The 20,205-nt window shown below is 41.6% G+C and overlaps 1 protein-coding gene and 1 non-coding gene across 2 annotated transcripts; both read left to right on the top strand.

Moving 5' to 3' along the window:
- The first annotated feature begins 5,652 nt into the window (after positions 1-5,652).
- Positions 5,653-15,436, top strand: rps8a (ribosomal protein S8a). The gene is made up of 6 exons (XM_060830526.1): positions 5,653-5,699; positions 7,535-7,641; positions 8,464-8,563; positions 8,677-8,852; positions 13,777-13,906; positions 15,279-15,436. Exons 1-6 carry the CDS (start codon positions 5,696-5,698, stop codon positions 15,386-15,388), a joined length of 627 nt encoding a protein of 208 aa, XP_060686509.1. The 5' UTR covers positions 5,653-5,695; the 3' UTR covers positions 15,389-15,436.
- A 696-nt stretch (positions 15,437-16,132) lies between these two features.
- Positions 16,133-16,264, top strand: LOC132819224 (small nucleolar RNA SNORA35). Its single transcript, XR_009645062.1, has one exon. It is a non-coding gene; the product is annotated as a small nucleolar RNA SNORA35 (small nucleolar RNA).
- Positions 16,265-20,205: the final 3,941 nt, after the last annotated feature.

The raw sequence follows: 20,205 nt of genomic DNA, 5'->3' as shown, positions 1-20,205 counted from the left end.
GGAGGAATCTGATCATGCTTCAAGTCGGAAAGGCTAGCAGCTGAAGGGCTACTGAGGGTACACTTTGTAACTAAATCATGGCCAGACATCCAGAAAAATATTCAAAAGATAGAGGGGTGAAGCGAGGAGCACAGAGAGGTGTTGTTGCGGGAAGCTCAGAATGTGTGTGTGTGTGTGTGTGTGTGTGTGTGTGTGTGTGTGTGTGTGTGTGTGTGTGTGTGTGTGTGTGTGTGTGAGAGATGTACAGTTGGCAGAAAGTTTAACCCTTTGTGATTTGGTTTGAATGCACATTTATTTGTTGGTGATTGAGTGTTTGTGCTTTGTTCTCTGGAGCTTGAGATCCAGGACTGTTTTGAATCTAATTCTTATTATGGAAATTTAACATGATTTCTTTTAAGGTTAAGGATTTTACAGTGATTATGAAATAAGATGTTAACTCCTGTTCTTTTTACAGGTCATGACTGCCTTACTATCAGTTTCTAACTAATCTCTTTTATCCTTACATAAAAGCGATTTATGGAGGACAATTGAAGTTTCAGTTCCACATTAGATTGTTATATTAAAAAAATCCTATGGTTAATATCCGTGACCTTGGATTCGGCCATTATTCATGCATTAGAAGTTTTTTTTTAACTTGAATAGACAAATCCTTTCAAGGCAGCTCTGATTATTTCATGACCTATAGCATTGTAATTGAACAATGATTGGTCAGGGAGAAAGTGAGATCTGCAGATGCTGGAGATCAGAGCTGAAAATGTGTTGCTGGAAAAGCGCAGCAGGTCAGGCAGCATCCAACGAACAGGAAATTTAACGTTTCAGGCATAAGCCCTTCTTCAGGAAGGGCTTATGCCCGAAACGTCGAATTTCCTGTTCCTTGGATGCTGCCTGACCTGCTGCGCTTTTCCAGCAACACATTTTCAGCAATGATTGGTCAGGACTATTTAAGAAAACTAATTTTGGATTTAAATTAAGGGACAAAAACTAGGTAATTATAGTGGATTTCAAAGTTGGGAATTGTATGCATTTTACATTTTAAATATTAAATACTGATTAAATGAATTTATAATGTATAAATATATATTTACAAGTAAGGTTCCAAAACGTATAATTAGGAACAGACTTTAAAGAGAGGCAAGCATAAATTGATGAATTGGTATTTGAAGTTATGGGGAGCAAGAAATATTGCAATATTTCTTTAAAAAAATTTTCAAGGTCTAAACAAGACATTGGATGATGAGGAACGGCCATTAGGTGGCCCTAAAGCTGTTCAGTTGGTTAAATCGGGTCAGCAATTGATCTGGCAATGTAACATGAGAAGTAGAAACAAAAGGCAAAAATAATAATAGCCACGGTTGATGAGATAATAAAGAAAAGGGACAAAACTAAAAGGAGAAAGAAACCGGAATGGTCGGGGAGGAGATGTTAAGGGGTCTGGTGGACAGGAGCAAGGATTGAAGTGGAAATCCCCACAGGCGGGATGTTATTTCTGTGGAAAGATAGGTCTCTTTAAGAGAGAGTGTCCAGATCTGAAAACGGAAGTAAAGGCAGTACCGTTTATGAATCTTGACGAAAAATAAGGTTGTCAGGGGTTCCTGCCCCAGGAACCCTTGATAAATTTAAAGGTGGGACTTTATAAAGAGGATGTAGTTTTCCTAGTCAATACGGGGGGCAGTAAGGTCATCCTTAAATTTTAAGCCCAAGGCAGCGGGAACGAAAGAGTTAATTGCATTATGGCGACAGTTTTGTGATGAGAGGCGCGAAAAATCAGTTTTGCACTCATGACAAGATACTGCCACCAAATTGGGGATTAACTTAACTGCAAATGGTGCTATGAAATCAGTTGAGGTTCTTAAAAATGCTCGAGCAAAACAATTACAGAAACAGAATGAAAAGTCACAAGTGACTAGTAAACAAACAAAACTGCGCAATTGCAGTTTTAAAAATGTTTTAGTCACTTGTTCCACCCTGAACTACAGATAATGATTTTTATATAATATATAATTAATAATTAATATTTATAATAAATTGATTGTGTTAGCCTGAATCAATATTAACTGGCAGGATCCCTTCACACATTCTCAGTGACCTGTCATATTGATTCATGGTTAATTTAAAACATGACTGCATTAATTCATTGTTAATTAAAGAATGGAAAGCACCATTACTGGCCGATGAGGTAACTAAAGAAGCAGCTCCGAATCCAAAGGAAGCAGTGGTTTATTCCTTAATACCTACTGTCCCAGGTCTTTGGGAAGCTCCTATCTCTGGTCACTGCCAATCCCAGAAACTAAAGAATTGTTCTTAAAGAAGTATATACTGGGCTTGTCCTCCTTTTTGTCTTTCCTCAGGAAACAAGGTTTATTGGCACAGACTCCACCCCTTGAATTCGCTGTTCATCCGATTCGACCGGGAGACTGGATCTTAGTAAAATCATGGATAGAGACTAAAATGCAACTGGACTGGGAAGGGCTGTATCAGGCTCTTTTGACCACCGAAACGGCGATAAGAACGGCAGAAAAAGGCTGGACTCACTACACTTGGATCAAAGGGCCAGTGGAATCTCCAGTTAAGGAAGAGGTCTGGACAACAGAAGAACCACTGAAACTCAGGCTAAAGAGACTTTGAGTAACCGATTATACAGTGGCGACGCGAGTGCGGGATTATTTCTGTAGGATTGTATATTAAGTCTTTCGGTGCTTCAGCGCGATTTTTAGAATGCTGGGAATGCTTAGGGTTATGATACAGGCTCTCTTAGTATTGAGATATTGTCAAACATTATTTTCATATGTGTTATTAACGGTTCCTGAGTCTGATAATCCGTAGGTAATAGATGTCGATGCATGCAGCTTAGTAAATTGTGGGGATTTAGAAATCAAAGACAGTACAGCAGCTCAGAGATACACCTTAAGTTCTACAGGGATGGCCTTGGAGATGGTACTTGGCATAATGGTCTCGTCACAGTACACTGGGCCCCCTTCCAATCAGCTCTCAATTGTCCCCATAAAGACCGTAACCCAAAATACCTAACGATAAAGAAAACCACATGGCACGAAGCAACTCTGGGTGGGGGGGCACCTATGAGATACAATTAGATGAAACATTTGGCATAGAAATGAAAACAAACGGGAAGGATTTCTCAGGCTGTTGTTTTTGAATTAGCGTAGGAAAGGGAAAACAGACGAAACTACTGGATAATAAGATGCAACCTTTTGCCCTTCCCAACTACCCAAAGGTGGTAAAAATTATAGAGGTAAAGGACTTGAAACAGAACATTGAAATAGAAACTGGATACGGGGATGCAAATGCCTGGGTTGAATGGGTAAAGTATACTGTAAAAAGTCTGAACAAGAGCAATTGCTATGCATGTGCCTCTGACAGACCAGTGGCCCAGATGGTTCCCTTTCTGCTTGGGTGGAAGTGAGACAGGAAGGGCATGAAATGTATGATAGCCCTGTATCAGGATGAGACTGCATGGAATGATAGGAACTGTACCTCCCTATCTCTGATGTTCCTTCCCTTGGAGAAGAAAGATTTAAAAGCATCCCCCTTACGTCTTCAGCCGCAGTTGGAAATCACACTGTGCGTGTGTCGGTGAGGTATAAATCAGTCTAGAGATTTGGGGGGGCTGAAATTATGTACAGAGATTAAGAATGTCACCAAAACGAACAAGGGAGGGAACAACTCAGCACTAAAGATTCCCCGAGCGGATCTGTGGTGATACTGTGGAGGAAAAATATTGAGAACCACCCTACCTCTGGATTGGAGAGGGATATGTGCAATTGTACAATTGGCAATTCCATTTACCCTGGCATTTGAGAAGGAAAAGATAGTAGAGAAAAAGGGAAGGAGTAAGAAATCACTGTTAGATACCTCTTTTGATGACAGGATTTATCTAGACTATAGGAGTTCCGAGAGGTTGGTGGGGGGTGGTAGGGAGGTACCGGACGAGTTCAAGGCTCGCAACCAGATTGCAGCAGGCTTTGAGTCAGCTCTCTTCTGGTGGGTAACGATTAATAAAAATGTAGATTGGATAAATTACATTTTCTATAATCAGCAGTGATTTATAAATTGTACAAGAGATGCGGTTAAAGGAATATCAGAACAGCTTGATGCGACAAGTAGGATGGCATGGGAAACAGAATGGCCCTTGATATGATTTTAGCGGAAAAAAGGGGTGTGTGTGTGATGTTAGGAGGAAGCTGTTGTACATTTATTCCTAATAACACGGCGCCTGCTGGTTCAATTACTTGGGCCTTAAGGGGATTGACTACCCCCTTAAGCAGAGGAACTGGCTGAGAATTCAGGAGTAGAAACATCTCTCATGGGATGGCTTGAATCAAACAGGTGGTGGTTTCCATCCTTACTTCCCTGATAGTAGTAGCCGGGGTATTGGTAGTCATTGGTTGTATCATACCCGTATAAGAGGGCACACCCAAAGACTGATTGAGACAGCCTTAATGAAACAAATGCCCCTAAAGAGCAATCAGAGAGACGAGCTCTACCTGTTAAACAATAAAGGAATAAGTAACCTCAGGGAGATTTCCAAAATAAATGAAATTTCAAAACGATGCTCGTCAATTTGGAAGCAACATATAAGAAAAATGCAGAAGATAACAAATGATAATTAAAGAAAAAGGGGATAGAGGTAAAGTAGTGTTACTTCTGCAATCCTAATTGTTTATGCAAGGTAAATGAAGTCACACCAGTGTATAATTGTTTCAGCCAAGAGCTGAGTTAACAAGAATGAAAACTACATGAAGGAAATATATAATTATTTTTGCATAAGCTAAAATGTGCATACAAGAATGAAATGTGCCTGCAAACAATGGTAGATGTTACAGACAAATAGATAAGGTGCTGTTGTGCCTTGTGGACAGTGGACACCACATCCTCCTTGCAAGAGCGTAATAAACGATACTACTGATTCAGATCTTGTCTCGGACTGAAATTATTGAAACGAGTGAACTTCGTTTCTCACACCCTCCCACTCTGCCGAGGACATGCAGGTCCAGGGCCGCCTCCAACTCCACTCCCTCACCACCCGACGCCTGGAGGAAGAACGCCTCATCTTCCACCTCAGGCCATTAGTGTGGATTTTACCATTTTCCTCATTTCCCCTTACCCCAGTTCCAACCTGCCAACTCAGCACCATCCTCATGACCTGTCCATCTTCCTTCCTACCTATCTGCTCCACCCTCCCCTCTGACCTATCACCTTTACCCTTTCCTCCAGCCACCTATAGCACTCTCGGTTACCTTCTCCCTAGCCCCACCCCCTAGGCTCCCAGCCTCATTCCTCATGAAGGGCTCCAGTCAGAAACATCGATTTTCCTGCTCCTCGAATGCTGCCTGACCTGCTGTGCTTTTCCAGTACCACTCTAATCCTGATCTTATCCATCCCGGTACCTCCACATCTTCGATTGCCCCTCATAAACATGGCACCAGACACCCCTGTCGCCTCTCATCAAAATGGCCCCAACGCCACCAAGTAACCTGGTTGCCCCTCACAAACATGTCGCAAGACCACCGTCCACCCTTCCCAAAAATGGCGCTGATGCTGCCCAACACCTGCCCCTCACAAAGATGGCCCCATGCTCACTTGTTGAAATCTCATACACGGGAAGTTCTCGCGAGACGTGGAATCGACGTATGGCCCAGAAATCTTTGCGTTTCCTCTTTCCCCTCGGCGCCTGGAAATGGGTAGGTTGAGCCGTTTAGTTTATTGATAGTGGAATCCGAATCCATCTGCAACTAGATCCATTTGGGCTCGGCAAAATCTCACAAATTTGAATGCAGATAATACAGACATGAGGATGTAATGTGCCTGGCCGACTACTCGGGGTGATTCTGGTAGTATTTTAATGTTTTAACGTGGGACTGGTAGAGAGATCCGACATGGCGGCGTTAGGCTCTGTCTGCCACCAGAGGGGAGCTTATAGCTGCCGCGTGGAAACCTGACAATCTACTCCTCACTACCTCCCTTACAGAGGCAGAAAACCTTGGCCGAAAGGCAAACCCAGCGGCCTGAATATTGGCAAGCGAAGGTGGGACGACAGGAGGCTGCAGCTCTTAGACTGAGGCTCTGTTGTTCCATAAGTAATTGCCCTGTAGACATAGTTAGCAATTTCTGTTTATTATTTTGCCTCTGAACCTATTTCATTAGAGATTGATTGTCGATGTAAAGTGATGCCCCAAGCCAGAAGTTGCATTTGAACACAATAAAATGTGATCCACGTCCAATAGGTTGTCTATGCTGCACTTTAGAAACTTTGTGAATTACTATTTCTTTTGCATCACTATTGATCATTTTCTTCACAAAATAGTTTGATATTTCATCTGTTTTGCAGAGCAGTTAAAGTGCGTACCAATTTCTGTCAACAAGTTTTATTACTTGGTATCTGACTTGGTGGTATTACAATTTTATTATAAAGGTTGTGGTCGATAATTAATCAAATGTAAATAAAGGAACTCATTATAGAGTCATAGAGATGTACAGCACAGAAACAAGCCCTTCAGTCCAACTAGTTCATGCTGACCAGCTATTCCAATCTAACCTAGTCCCATTTGCCAGCACTTGGCCCATATCCCTCTGAACCCTTCCTATTATATTTGATGCGATTGAGTTTTTTTTCTGGGGAATTACCTTAGCTAAATATATCAGCAGGTAGCGACTAGTGGGGTACTGAAGGGATCAATGCTAGGACTCCAGCTGTTCACAACATACATTAGAGATTTAAATGAGGGCAGCCAATGTAATATCTCCAAGTTTGTACATGACACAAAGTTGAACAAGAGGGTGAGTTGTGAGGATGATGCAGAAATGTTTCAGTGTGATTTGGACAAGGTGAGTTGAGTAGACAATGCAAAATACTATGGATGATGTGAGGTTGAGGGAAGGAAATTGAGGCCACTCTTTGTACATTGATCATTGAAGATAAACATGCAGATATAGCTGGTGGTCAAGAAGGCAAATGGTATGATGCCCTTCATACTGAAAGGATTTCAGTACAGTGACAGGGATATCTTTCTGCAATTATATAGAGCCTTGGCAAGGAAAGGTTAAATCAGGCAGGGATTCACTCATTCATTAGAGTTGAGAAGTATGAGAGAGATCTCAGAAAACTAAAATTAAAGCAGGACTGAACAGGGCGGTGCAAGAAGGATATTCCAGAAGCTGGGGAAGTCCTGAACCAGGGCTCACAATCCATCATTAAAGAGTAGACTATTTCAGACTGAAGTGTGGAGAAACCTCTTCACCAAAAGTGTGGTGAGTCTGGAGTTTGCTGCCACAGAAAACAGTTGAGACCAAAACACATGATTTCGAGCATATGTTGGATATAGCATCTGGGGCTAAAGACATCAGGATATGGGGGAAAGGTGGAAATGGGCTTATTGAGTTGTGTTCAGCCCAAGATTGTAATGACAGCAGGGCATACTTGAAGGTTCAAATGGCATGCTTCTATTTTCTGTTTTGCTCTTATGTTGGTAATTTGTGTTGATTACATAAGAGCTTCTAAAAACTTATTTCTTTATAGGTATTTCCCGGAACAATTGGCACAAGCGTCGCAAGACCGGGGGCAAAAGGAAGCCATATCATAAAAAAAGAAAATATGAACTTGGTCGTCCTCCTGCAAATACAAAGGTATGAGAAATAGAACTGGTTTAGAGTCTGTTCACATTTATATTAGAATTGATATCGATGCAGTTTGTTTATTATTTTCAGGCAGTGTAAATGATGAATATATGACTCTGGATAGGTGGGTTGTTTTGACTGTTCTGGTCATATTTAGATCCGCCAATGGTATTCCTGTCATAGTTACACTGACTGTACTGCCTGTCTAATTTCTTCCTTTCCTCTTGTCAGGTATGATAGGGTTAATTAAAATAACTTTTCCCAAGTCAGTTAAACTTCATACGTGCTTCAGAAAGCTCAAGTAAGGAGTATGGCAATGCAGTAAACTACATTAGGGGTAAAATCTATTCACAGTATGCTTTTCCACTATAGGTTGACCCAGTAAATTTTGAAATTAGAGATGTTAACCCTATTGTAAATGTAGTTTGACATTCTGCATGGTATATGGTGGCTGTGCAAGCGAGGTGCATGTGATTAACATGGAAAATGCTGGAGAAGCACAGATGTTGCAGTGGAGAGAAAAACAATGTTTCAAGTCCAGTATGATTCAGAAGTTTGGAGGTCTGAAGAAGAGTCATACCACACTCAAAGCATTAACTGTTTATTTCTCCACTGATGCTGCTAAATCAGCTGAGTTTCTCTAACATTTTCGATATCTGTTTCAAATTTCCAGCATTCACAGTATTTTACTTTAATGCAAGGGTGTATCTTGTTCCCACAAAACCAGACTTCCTTGATATAAGTGGCAGTTTAGTTTTGATTTTACACTGTTGATAATGACTGATATTTGAAGTTTTCAGAGCGTTTAGTGATATTTTCACTTACCTGTAGATTGGTCCACGCCGTATTCACACAGTGAGAGTCCGTGGCGGTAATAAAAAGTACCGGGCACTGAGATTGGATGCTGGGAACTTCTCCTGGGGTTCTGAATGTAAGTTGTTCATGCATAGCCTGTCTTCTTTGTTTTGTGCTTATGTTGTTTTGGTAGATACTTTCCAGATACTTTCCATTGCTAAACCAGTAATAAAACAACTCTCATTGCAGGTTGCACACGAAAAACGAGGATCATTGATGTGGTGTACAATGCCTCAAACAACGAATTGGTTAGAACAAAAACATTAGTTAAAAACTGTATCGTTCTAATCGACAGTACTCCCTTCAGACAGTGGTATGAATCTCACTTTGCGCTTCCACTCGGCCGGAAGAAAGGTGCCAAGCTGGTATGTGTCATATTAAAGATCGTGCTCAAATTGTCAAACTTCTGTTGGTTCATTGAGTTGCGTGGGCTGGTTTACTTAAAAATGAAAACATAGGATATAAAGCAGATATTACCAAATTTTTAAAAATGATTTGTACAGCTTGCATGTCCATCGCATGGTAACTGCTAGGCAGGGTGGCAACTTAGTGTTCAAACAGCACACAGAGCTTTTAAAGGAGAACTCTCATAAAGGAAAATGCATACAAAGTAAATGGCCCATATGTCCAGATCACATGATTGCCAGCCATCACGAGTGATATCTGGCTTTCATGTTTGTGTTGTAAAGTATCTCTGTCGTGAACTGCAGTTGCTTTTCTAGAATTTGCTTGAAATACTGCAGTGGTTCCAAGTGGTTCAAATCTTTTGGTCTTTAAAGAGCTTGCAACTCATTTTGGGACTTCTGCTTTTACATCGTGAATTCTTTTAAATCTATCAAGGTTTTAGCCAGCTGTTAGTTCAGTCTATTTTTTCCATTCATAAGCTGCTCTAGTAACTCCTGTCTCTTCCTTTTTTCTTGTTTACTTTGAAGCTTGATCCCTTCCATATATTGCTTCAGTGGCTGTTTGGTTTCCTCTGTCCTGCTTCAGTACTTTCACTAGAACATCATTAATTTCTGAAAGGACTCTTTCCATTGTGTATCTTCATGTATTTTTGCAGGTCTGTCATTTGCTGCAGTGTTGCTTTGAGCTTACACTGCTGTGTTGGTAGCTGCTCCTGCTGAGCCTGATCTGTCTTACATGTGAGTGGCTCCAGATCATCTTGCAGCCAGCAATGGTTTTGCTGAATTGATGGTACAGAGCTTACAGTTCAAATTGCTCCCTTTGTTTTTTTGTCAGATATCCATTCATCCTTTTTCTCTTCAATTTTCTCACCCCTCAGGAGTGAACGTAGAAAAGTACAGCAGAGAACAGGCCTTTTGGTCCACTATATTAATGGTGCGGATTAATCCTAACGTAAAATAAAATAGCAACCTCCACGCCCCTCAATTCACTGCTGACCATGTGCATGTTCAGCAGTTGCTTAAAACTTAAAACTAATGACTCTGCTTCCACTACCACCACTGGCAACGCATTCCATGCATTCACAACTCTCTACGTAAAGAGCCTACCTCTGACATCTGCTCTATACCTTTCTCCTAATGTCTTAAAACTATGAGTGAGCTGAGATTTTGGCTCCATTAATTCAGAAAAAGAAAGTGAATTGTTCTGTTCTTTCGTATTAATTTCTGTTGGTATTTCATGAATAGTTTGCAGTTTTTATGTCTCTGACTGATTCCATCCACTGCGACGAGTGTAGGGCCATGTATGTTTGTAAACCAGCATTATGACAAAGAACGTGTGTAAAATCTAGGCAGATTAGTTGTACTTGCTCCCTGGTATTCTTGATCTTCCCTGAGGAAATGGTGAACCATTGTATGCCAGAAGTTTTGCATTCCTAAGTTTTGTCGTACCTTCCCAGTTCAAAAATGCATCTTTTTAGAATTCCAGGGTTATATATTGACACTTGCCCCTCTATCAATCTTGACCAATATTGATTCATCCTCAGATGGTTTGATTTGTGTAAACGCCTGGTGAGATGGCACTCATGTTTCCATGTGAATGACAGTGAGAAACACCCTTCATCAGTCTGTTGTGTGTATTGTCAAGATACTGGTTTGTTGGTCATCTCTATGTATTGCCTTTGATGTGATGGTTTGTATTGTGGTTTAAAGGTACTCCTTGTGTGGTGCGTTGAAACATTGCACAGATTTCTGTAGCTGCACTATCCTTTGCTCTAGTGCACTGCCTCTGCCAATATCCCTTTCTACCACATGCTTTGCAAATTGTTTGAAATCTGGAGTCCACATCTTTCACATATCTTGCTGTGTTTGGGTGTTGTCATTATGACTACTGCTGTGTTTAGCTGTGAGGGTCACTTTGTACTTTGTCCGTGCGAAAGTAACTTTTCAGTGTTTTAATTCTATGGTTTGATTAGCACACCTTTCTGGAAAGCTTCCGTAGAGTGGATTCAATCACTAAATCAAAATTTCTATTTGATAGATCCCTGTCTAAAGCATTGCAATGAGCTCTACTCTGAATCATATGGATCTGCCTAAATGGTGTGAATTTAGTTGAAAAATATGGAAGTTAAATCAGTTATGTATTTGTTTTCTAATGTCGTCCAGTACATTTCAAGGTCTTTTTAGCTCATAATCTTTATATCTGCAAACATTTGTTCCCAATTGGTAGACAAATTTGTGAGAAGATTTGTAGCTCGGGTGCTCGTTGTTGTGGTTCTGTTCGCCGAGCTGGGAGTTTTTCTTGCAAACGTTTCGACCCCTTTCTAGGTGACATCTCCAGTGCTTGGGAGCCTCCTGTAAAGAGCTTCTGTGCTGATTCCTCCGGCATTTATATTGGTTTGAATCTGCTGCTTCCGGTTGTCAGTAGCTGTCCGCTGCAGTGGCCAGTATATAGGGTCTAGGTCGATGTGTCTGTTAATCGAATTCGTGGATGAGTGCCATGCTTCTAGGAATTCCCTGGCTGTTCTCTGTTTGGCCTGTCCTGGTAGACAAATTTTAATGGCTCGCTTTTCTGTATCAGACATGTTCACATTTAGAAATTATAGCTCTGAATGCTATTGAATTTAAACTCTGAAATTTTCTGGCCATTCTAATGATATGCCTTTGATATTCTGAAGAGCGCCCCATCCTATCCCTGTGACGCCTCATTTCCCATGATTAAATCCATCCAACCTGCACACCCCTGGACACAACTGGGTAATTTAGTATGGTCAACCCATCTAAGTTGCCCATCTTTGGACTTGCTTGCTTGCGACCGTGCACACGTCTTGAAGGCTTGCCTTTCTCAAGCCCGTTAAACAGGTCACTTGATAGACATTTGACTGCTCACCAACAAACTTTTTTTCAATATTTTGGAATTAACAAAAGCACTGTGATTAAGTTACGCACTTCAGTAAAAACTGTAAGACTGTGTGCTTCCTGTGGATTCATTTCAGGCATGATAGACCTCAATTGGCATAATGTTTTCTGTCACCATTCCATTTTAATGGTCTAATCAGTCACTCTCAGGGATTGATTAACTCCATGTGTTTATTTATTTGAAACAACAGAATGTAAATAATGTAGCCAACATCTCAGCAACCAACTGACCTCTTTTGTGCAGCTTTCCGAACCCAAGCAGACAGAATCACAACATTGCAAATATGTATCCAATAAGAAAATTCCTCAAACGTGATTTCTCGTAAAGACAAAGTACACGTGCAGTAGTATGAAGGACACCTGTTTTGGTTGAATTAAACAACTACAACGTTCATTTCTATTCTGTAAGGCTAGGCACATGTGCTGCCAATATCTTCTCCATAAACTAAAATCTAAAGTACCAGAAACACTCCACAAACTGGCAGCTTCTGTGGAGAGAGAAAGCAAGGTTGGTATCATTCATCAGAACTCCGATATTGCAGATAAAGTACATTACAACAATTTCAGGGAAGTTGTAGATAAAGGGAAGAATAGGATAATTCAGTTAGAAAACGATGGTGGCACAAGGCAAAGGGCCCTGATATGGGACCCCTTTTCTAACTGACAAGTTCTTTCCTGTGTGACAAAAACTCTGTGACCATTTACACCTCTCTGAAGTAATGTTTTTTTTTCCTCTCTGATCCTGTTTAATCATTCCAGCCAACATAGATGTCTATCTTGTTGTTTTGCTTTTCCAATTCCACTTGCTCTAAAAATGTAATCCTTTTTAGTAAGAATGCTCTGTTTTCAGCAATTCTCCTTTTGATTTCCAAATTCTTGCAACCCGGTGTTTGCTTTTATTCTTGGCAGTACAGTACCTACTGGGGATTTTGGTGGTTCGGTTTTCAGCAAACCTTGACACTTAGTATATAGATGCTGATGTCCATTGCTTCCTTTGAAAATTGTCATTCTATGTTCGGTAGAAATGTTAATACAAATAGTGCTTCAATCAGATGTTACATATTAACTGCGCCTCCTGCAGTCTTCTCTAATTATATTTTCTTTAAAGCAGCAGCTTTAACCAGCAACTGTAGAGGTGGAAAATTTTCAATTTGTTTTGAATGAACAGATGAACTGTTTTCAGCCAGGTTGTCTTTAACATAACTATTTGCCGTTAGCGGATGAATGTCATGGGGAAACCATGAACGATGTTTAAATGTAGCATCTCCCTTAGTAAAATATTTTGTGGTTTTCAATTTATCCCTTTATCTGAAAGGGATCTCTGAAATCAAATCTTGTGTGATTGTAGTATAGAATGAATATTGGTCTCATTAAGGAAGGATGTAAATGCTTTGCAACCAAATTAGGGAAGGTTTACTGGACTGATACCAGGACATGTCGGTTGTCTTATGAGGAATGGTTGGACTGACTATCCATTGGAGTTTTGAAGAGTAAGAGGAATTTGTTTGGATCTTGTTAGATCCTTAGGGTGGATCTAGGATTAGAGGTCTGTTTAAAAATAAGGAGTCACTCATTTCTGACGGATGAAATTGAATTTTTTGAGGGTTGTTAATCTTTGGAGCTCTGCTCCACTGCCATTTGAGGGAAAGCGTTTTTGATTATTTTTAAGGCATGTGTTGTTGGATTCTTGGTAAGCAATGGGTTGAAAGGTTATTGGGCAAGATGGGAATGTGGAGTTGATCAATCTGATTAACTACGGTCTAATTGAATGCCGAAGCTGGCCTGAAGGACTTACTCCTGTTCCTAACTAGTCTGTATGTAAAACATATTATAAATTATGAAATCGTGCTACACAACCTGGTGTTTAATATATTAGACCAATTCATTGCTCATACTGTCGACTGAGTTGAGATTTTCTAGATTTTTAAAAACATTTTCCTTGTAATAGAAGATACCGCTTCTGTTTTAGACCCCTGAAGAGGAAGAAATTTTGAACAAGAAGAGGTCAAAGAAAATTCAGAAGAAATACGAGGATCGCAGAAAAAATGCAAAAATCAGCCCGCTGCTTGAAGAGCAATTCCAACAGGGTAAACTGCTCGGTATGTATAAAGATCCTGTTGTTTATACTTAATTCTTTGTGGAGAAATTCCTGAGTTTTAGAACGATCCTGAAATGTGATTGCTCTCTAAAACAAAGAACTGCAGAGGCTAAAGATCTGAAAGTAAAACGGGTCTCGTTAACTCTGCCTTCTTTCCATGCTGCCAGCAATTTCTGTTATTCTTTCATGATCATTTTCTGGTGAATTTACTTAGCCTAATGAAAAAAGTGCACAAGGGTTTGTCTTAATATTGGCCGTTGAGATGTCCCTGTTTCTTTTATTGTAAGATTAGATACCCCTTGCCCAGTTAGTCACTCCCCTTTTGAAAAGAGCAATTGAGCGGTGATAAAATGTGACTTGAAAGTATGAATGCACATTGTCTTTTGAAAGCTGGTTTAAATTTGGCTGTTGTGTTGTGAAAATGTAGGCAATTACTTTAATAACTGGAGTGCTGTTAGGATCCTTGGTCTGGAACCAATATGACCAATGGCTTCAGAGATTGACCGGTGATCTTTATAGAGGGGCATGAATAGACAAGGTCTTTATCGGAGAGTGGGCGAGTCTAAAACTAGAGACCATAGGTTTAAGGTGAGGGGGAAAGATTTATAATAACTTACGGGGTAATTTTTTTAAAGCAGAGGGTGGTACGCATATGGAATGAGCTGCCAGAGGAGGTGGTGGAGGCTGGTACAATTATAGTATTTAAAAGGCATCTGGTGGTACATGAATAGGAAGCCTTTGGCGTGGGAGGAGCCAAGTGGGACTAGGTTAATTTAGGATATCTGCTTGTCGTGCACAACTTGGACTTTAGGGTCTGTTTCCATGCTGTACAAGTCTGAATTTATAATTAGATCTGTTAATTATTGGGTCTAAAAATGTTTGTTTTCTTTTAAGCGTATTTCATTCATTATGCGCCTTTTTGTATCTTGAGAAGTAGCTTAGATGAAAAAGGCTTGTATTTTCTATCAGAAGTCTCTTAAGTAGAAGTCCTTGATGACTGCATGGACCACCTTGATTTTAATGCTGTAGTGACTTGGGGTTTGGATCCAAACCAAATGCAAAGTAGAGGCCATAGGCTTTATCTCTGATTTTATGTCAGGTCTTAGCAAGTAAATTTAAAAGTACGACAGATAACATCCTGGGTTAAGAATGGGAGAACAAATTGGATGCAGTTTCAATAATTGCTGCACTGTTCTGATTGATGTATCAGAATGGTATCAGTTGTGATAATTACCCTGCGTTTCCCTACTTGCTCCTTATATTTGAAAGGCTACTTGAGCATGGAAAAGAGATACCTGTTGTGTTATGTACCTAGTTCATTTTTGAATTGAAGTGGTCAGTCTGCTAAAAAGGGTAATATTATTCTTTTACAGGTTGCATAGCTTCAAGACCTGGCCAGTGTGGCAGAGCTGATGGCTACATCCTTGAAGGAAAGGAGCTGGAATTCTATTTGAGGAAGATCAGAGCCAAGAAGGGCAAATAAGCATAGTACTCTAAGGAAAATGTGATTAATAAACAATTTCTCACCCAATCTTGTCGACTGTGCTAAAAGAATATGAAATGCAAATCCTTCTCCTTTGTGTGTGCAGTTTGTGATTTTGGCTTAAATATCACACCGCACGTATTTGTTTATAAGTAACGTAGGGTGAAAGCAGAAGGATAGGCAATAATGAAAGTAATTCAAGAACTCTGACTTGGATTGATAGCCATGTACAGTACAGAAGTAGACACTTAAGTCGAATTTGTCCGTGCCAACCAGATGATCTACATTAATCTTGTTCCATTTGCCATCATCTGACCCATATCTCTCTCAACCTTTCCTGTTCATATACCCATCCAGACACCTTTTCAATGCAATTGTACCAACTTCTACCACTTCCTGTGGCAGCTCATTTCTTAGCCTCACCTTCCTCTGCATGAAAATGTTGCCCCCTGTAAATATTTCCCCTCACCTTAAACCTATGCCCTCTAGTTTTAGACTGTCGTACCTTGGAGGTGAAAAGACCTTGACTATTCACCCTATCCACGAGAGTCACGTTGTATAAGCGTCTATAAGGTCACTCCTCATCCTCCCAATGATCCCCAGAGAAAATTGCCCCTGCATATTCAGTTTGGGTTTGAATCTAGTTTAGCTGGCTGATTTAGTATTCTCACTAGCTTCCTTCAGAGTTGCAAAGTAGTTCACTTTGAGGATTAATCACTTGTTGTTCTTCAAACAGGTACCAATGAGCACAATTTAGTGTCTTGGTGTCTTGTCTGTGACCTTCCAAGTCTCATTCTTGTGCGAGATTAAGTTCCAGTTGGAGTGAGAGTTGAGCTTTTACTTGTAGCATTTTCCTTTCAAAGACTGGAGACAATTCTAACATTCCACCTTGGAAACATTAAAATCATTCTGTGGAGCAATTTATAAAAGCATTTAATTATTTTACAAGGGACTCCAGCCATATAAGGAAGAATTGCATGTGCAAAACCAGTGAGTGGTGCCCATATTGTGGATTTTGGTAAGCTTCCCATTGGTTTTTTTTCAGGCCATTTGATCTCGGTCCCTGTGTAATTAGATTAGACTTAGATTAGATTTACAGTGTGGAAACAGGCCCTTCGGCCCAACAAGTCCACACCGACCCGCCGAAGCGCAACCCACCCATACCCCTACATTACCCCTTACCTAACACTGTGGGCAATTTAGCATGGCCAATTCACCTGACCCGCACATCTTTGTGACTGTGGGAGGAAACCGGAGCACCCGGAGGAAACCCACGCAGACACGGGGAGAACGTGCAAACTCCACACAGTCAGTCGCCTGAGTCGGGAATTGAACCCGGGTCTACAGGCGCTGTGAGGCAGCAGTGCTAGCCACCGTGCCGCCCGTGGTGTCCAGTTTGCCATTTTTCTACCAATTTTAAGGATTTGCAAAAGATATTCGTATTCTTGAGTGGTGAGATTCTGGAATGTCACTACTTGACTCTCATGATGGGAGATCCAATCATGATTTATTTTAAGTAAATTGATAATTATTTGAAGCAATAATGCTTGCAGTTATGGACCCGGCCGAACCCCCTCAAAGCATTTCACAAAAGTAGCCTGGAGCCTAACTGCTAGTTGTATTAAGCAGGTGTAGCATGGATATTCCAGGAGTGCAACAACTCACCCAACCACTTAGTTTTAAACAAAACAGAATTTGTTTGCAAGATTACCGAATGAAACACAAAAGAGAACGGAATAACAATTTACCTGAAAATCAAACAGATTATCCCAATTTAATGATGCTGTTCCAAATGCTTATAACAAACCCCATAAATACTATACTCCCTGGCAAAAACGGGAGAGAGGAGGGGATCCGCACAGACCACCTTCTTTGGGTCCAGAAACTTCAAAACTTGACTAGCATCTCTGAACCCAAGCTAAACCAGAGAAAAGCTGAACTGGAGAACGAGCCACTGCCCTTACATTGTGCAAGTTTTTTAAAACTTGAGTGACTTTTGCACGCGGCAGTGTCTGTTAGCTATAATTAAATTGGCCCTAATCCCTTCATGCTGAGACCTCCTGGAATGTCTGAGTTTACAATCCCTCTGAAAAAACCAAGGAAACACAACGTTGATAATGGAGTAGCATCATCACACAGTCTATGAGAAAAATTTCAGTACTTCTAGAAAGAGCCATGAAACCTTTGTAAAATAAGGCCATCAGATATAGAGTGATGAAGGGCTGAGATGATGAAGGGCTGATACCAGGAATGTAGACTCTCCTGCTCCTCAGGTGCTGCTTGACCTGCAGTGCTTTTCCAGTTCTGTATTTTCAGCTCTGATCTCCGGCATCTGTAGTCCTCGCATTCTCTCTCAAGGTATAGCAGCAGGATTAGGCCATTTGGCCCATCTTTCAGCAGTGCAATTCAATTCCTAGCTTATACGATCTGATTGATGCAACCGTGATCTTTGCTTAGAAAAGGCAAGATTGTTTTGGGTGCATCAAGTAAAGTGATTTGAATTGTTTTCAGTGGAGTGAAGCACATTGTGTCTGAGAGAGAGAACTCCTTTTTCTCTTAGTTAAAAATCACACAATGCCAGATTATAGTCCAACAGGGTTAATTGGAAGCACACTAGCTTTTGGAGCGTCATTCCATCAAGTGATGAAGGAGCGACGCTCCAAAAGCTAGTGTGCTTCCAATTAAACCTATTGGACTATAACCATGTTGTGTGATTTTCAATTTTGTATACCCCAGCCTAACACCGGGAGGTCAGTTGTTTAGCGAAGGTGCCTGAACTATCCAGGATGTTCTCGGTAGCATTTCAGCGAGCTGAGTTCATTTTTAATCATTGTACCTGTAAACGAAAAATGCGATCAGGGTTGAAACAGCTCTTTGACGTAATGTTTTAATTGGGACCTCGTGATCTCCTTCAGATAATCTGATATTCGGATAATCGAGGTTCCTCTCTATTGAACAAACTAAGACTGCTGTTAAGTCTTTCATCTTTTAGAATGGGTTGCAGGTTTCATTTCATGAATGTATTTCTTTCAAGGTAACCTCAGAGACAATGGGATCTTGATCAGATGTGCTGAGGAGTGACAGATGGAATTTAGTTTAGAGAAATGTGAGGTGCTGCAATTTGAAAAAGCAAATCAGAGCAGGACTTATACACTTAATGGTAAAGTTCTACAGAGTGTTGCTGGACAAAGAGATTTTGGAGTGCAGGTTCATAATTTGGAAGTAGATAGGATGATGAAGGTGTTTGGTATGCTTTTATTTGTCAGAGCATTGACTACAAGAGTTGGGAGGTCATTGCAGCTGAAAATGTGCTGCTGGTCAAAGCACAGCAGGCCAGGCAGCATCTCAGGAATAGGGAATTCGACGTTTCGAGCATAAGCCCTTCATCAGGAATGAGAGAGAGTAGCCAAGCAGGCTAAGATAAAAGGTAGGGAGGAGGGGCGATGGAGGTGGGATAGGTGGAAGGAGGTCAAGGTGAGGGTGATAGGCCGGAGTGGGGTGGGGGGGCGGAGAGGTCAGGAAGAAGATTGCAGGTTAGGAGGGCGGTGCTGAGTTGAGGGAACCGACTGAGACAAGGTGGGGGGAGGGGAAATGAGGAAACTGGAGAAATCTGAATTCATACCTTGTGGTTGGAGGGTTCCCAGGCGGAAGATGAGGTGCTCCTCCTCCAGCCGTCGTGTTGTTATGTTCTGCCAGTGGAGGAGTCCAAGGACCTGCATGTCCTCGGTGGAGTGGGAGGGAGAGTTAAAGTGTTGAGCCACGGGGTGGCTGGGTTGGTTGGTCCGGGCGGCCCAGAGGTGTTCTCTGAAGCGTTCCGCAAGTAAGCGGCCTGTCTCCCCAATATAGAGGAGGCCACATCGGGTGCAGCGGATGCAATAGATGATGTGTGTGGAGGTACAGGTGAACTTGTGGCGGATATGGAAGGATCCCTTGGGGCCTTGGAGGGAAGTGAGGGAGGAGGTGTGGGCGCAAGTTTTACATTTCCTGCCGTTGCAGGGGAAGGTGGGGGGGGTGGATCTGACGAGGGAGTCACGAAGGGAGTGGTGCTTGCGGAACGCTGATAGGGGAGGGAAATATATCCTTGGTGGTGGGGTCCGTTTGGAGGTGGCGGAAATGACGGCGGATGATACGTTGTATGCGGAGGTTGGTGGGGTGGTAGGTGAGAACCAGTGGGGTTCTGTCTTGGTGGCGGTTGGAGGAGCGGGAAGTGGAGGAGATGCGGTGGAGGGCATCGTCGATAACGTCTGGGGGGAATCTGCGGTCCTTGAAGAAGGAGGCCATTTGGGCTGTGCGGTGTTGGAACTGGTCCTCCTGGGAGCAGATGCGGCGGAGACGAAGGAATTGGGAATATGGGATGGAGTTTTTGCAGGGGGCAGGGTGGGAGGAGGTGTAGTCCAGGTAGCTGTGGGAGTCAGTCGGTTTATAGTCATTGCAGCTGTACAGGACATTGGTTAGGCCACTTTTAGAATTTACAAGGATGTGGCCAGGGTTAGAAGATTTGAGCTATGGAGAAGCGATGAAATAGCTGAGGCTTTTCCCCTGGCGTGTCGGATGCTGAGGGGTGACCTCATAGATGTTTATAAAATCATGAGGGGTATGGATAGGATAATTGGCAAAGTATTTTCCCTGGGGTGGGGGAGTCCAGAACTAGAGGGCATAGGTTCAGTGTGAGAGGGGAACATATAAAAGGGATCACAGGGGTAACTTTTTCATGCAAAGGGTGGTATGTGTATGGAATGGGCTGCCAGGGGAAGTGGTGGAGGCTGATACAATGCGTTAAAGGTGTGAGGTTAAAGTCTATGTATTCCAGATTTGAA

The sequence above is a fragment of the Hemiscyllium ocellatum genome, chromosome 9 (assembly GCF_020745735.1).
Source record: "Hemiscyllium ocellatum isolate sHemOce1 chromosome 9, sHemOce1.pat.X.cur, whole genome shotgun sequence".
NCBI lineage: Eukaryota > Metazoa > Chordata > Chondrichthyes > Orectolobiformes > Hemiscylliidae > Hemiscyllium > Hemiscyllium ocellatum.
Note: the sequence above shows the minus strand (reverse complement) of the source record. Positions and strands in the feature narration are given on the sequence as shown.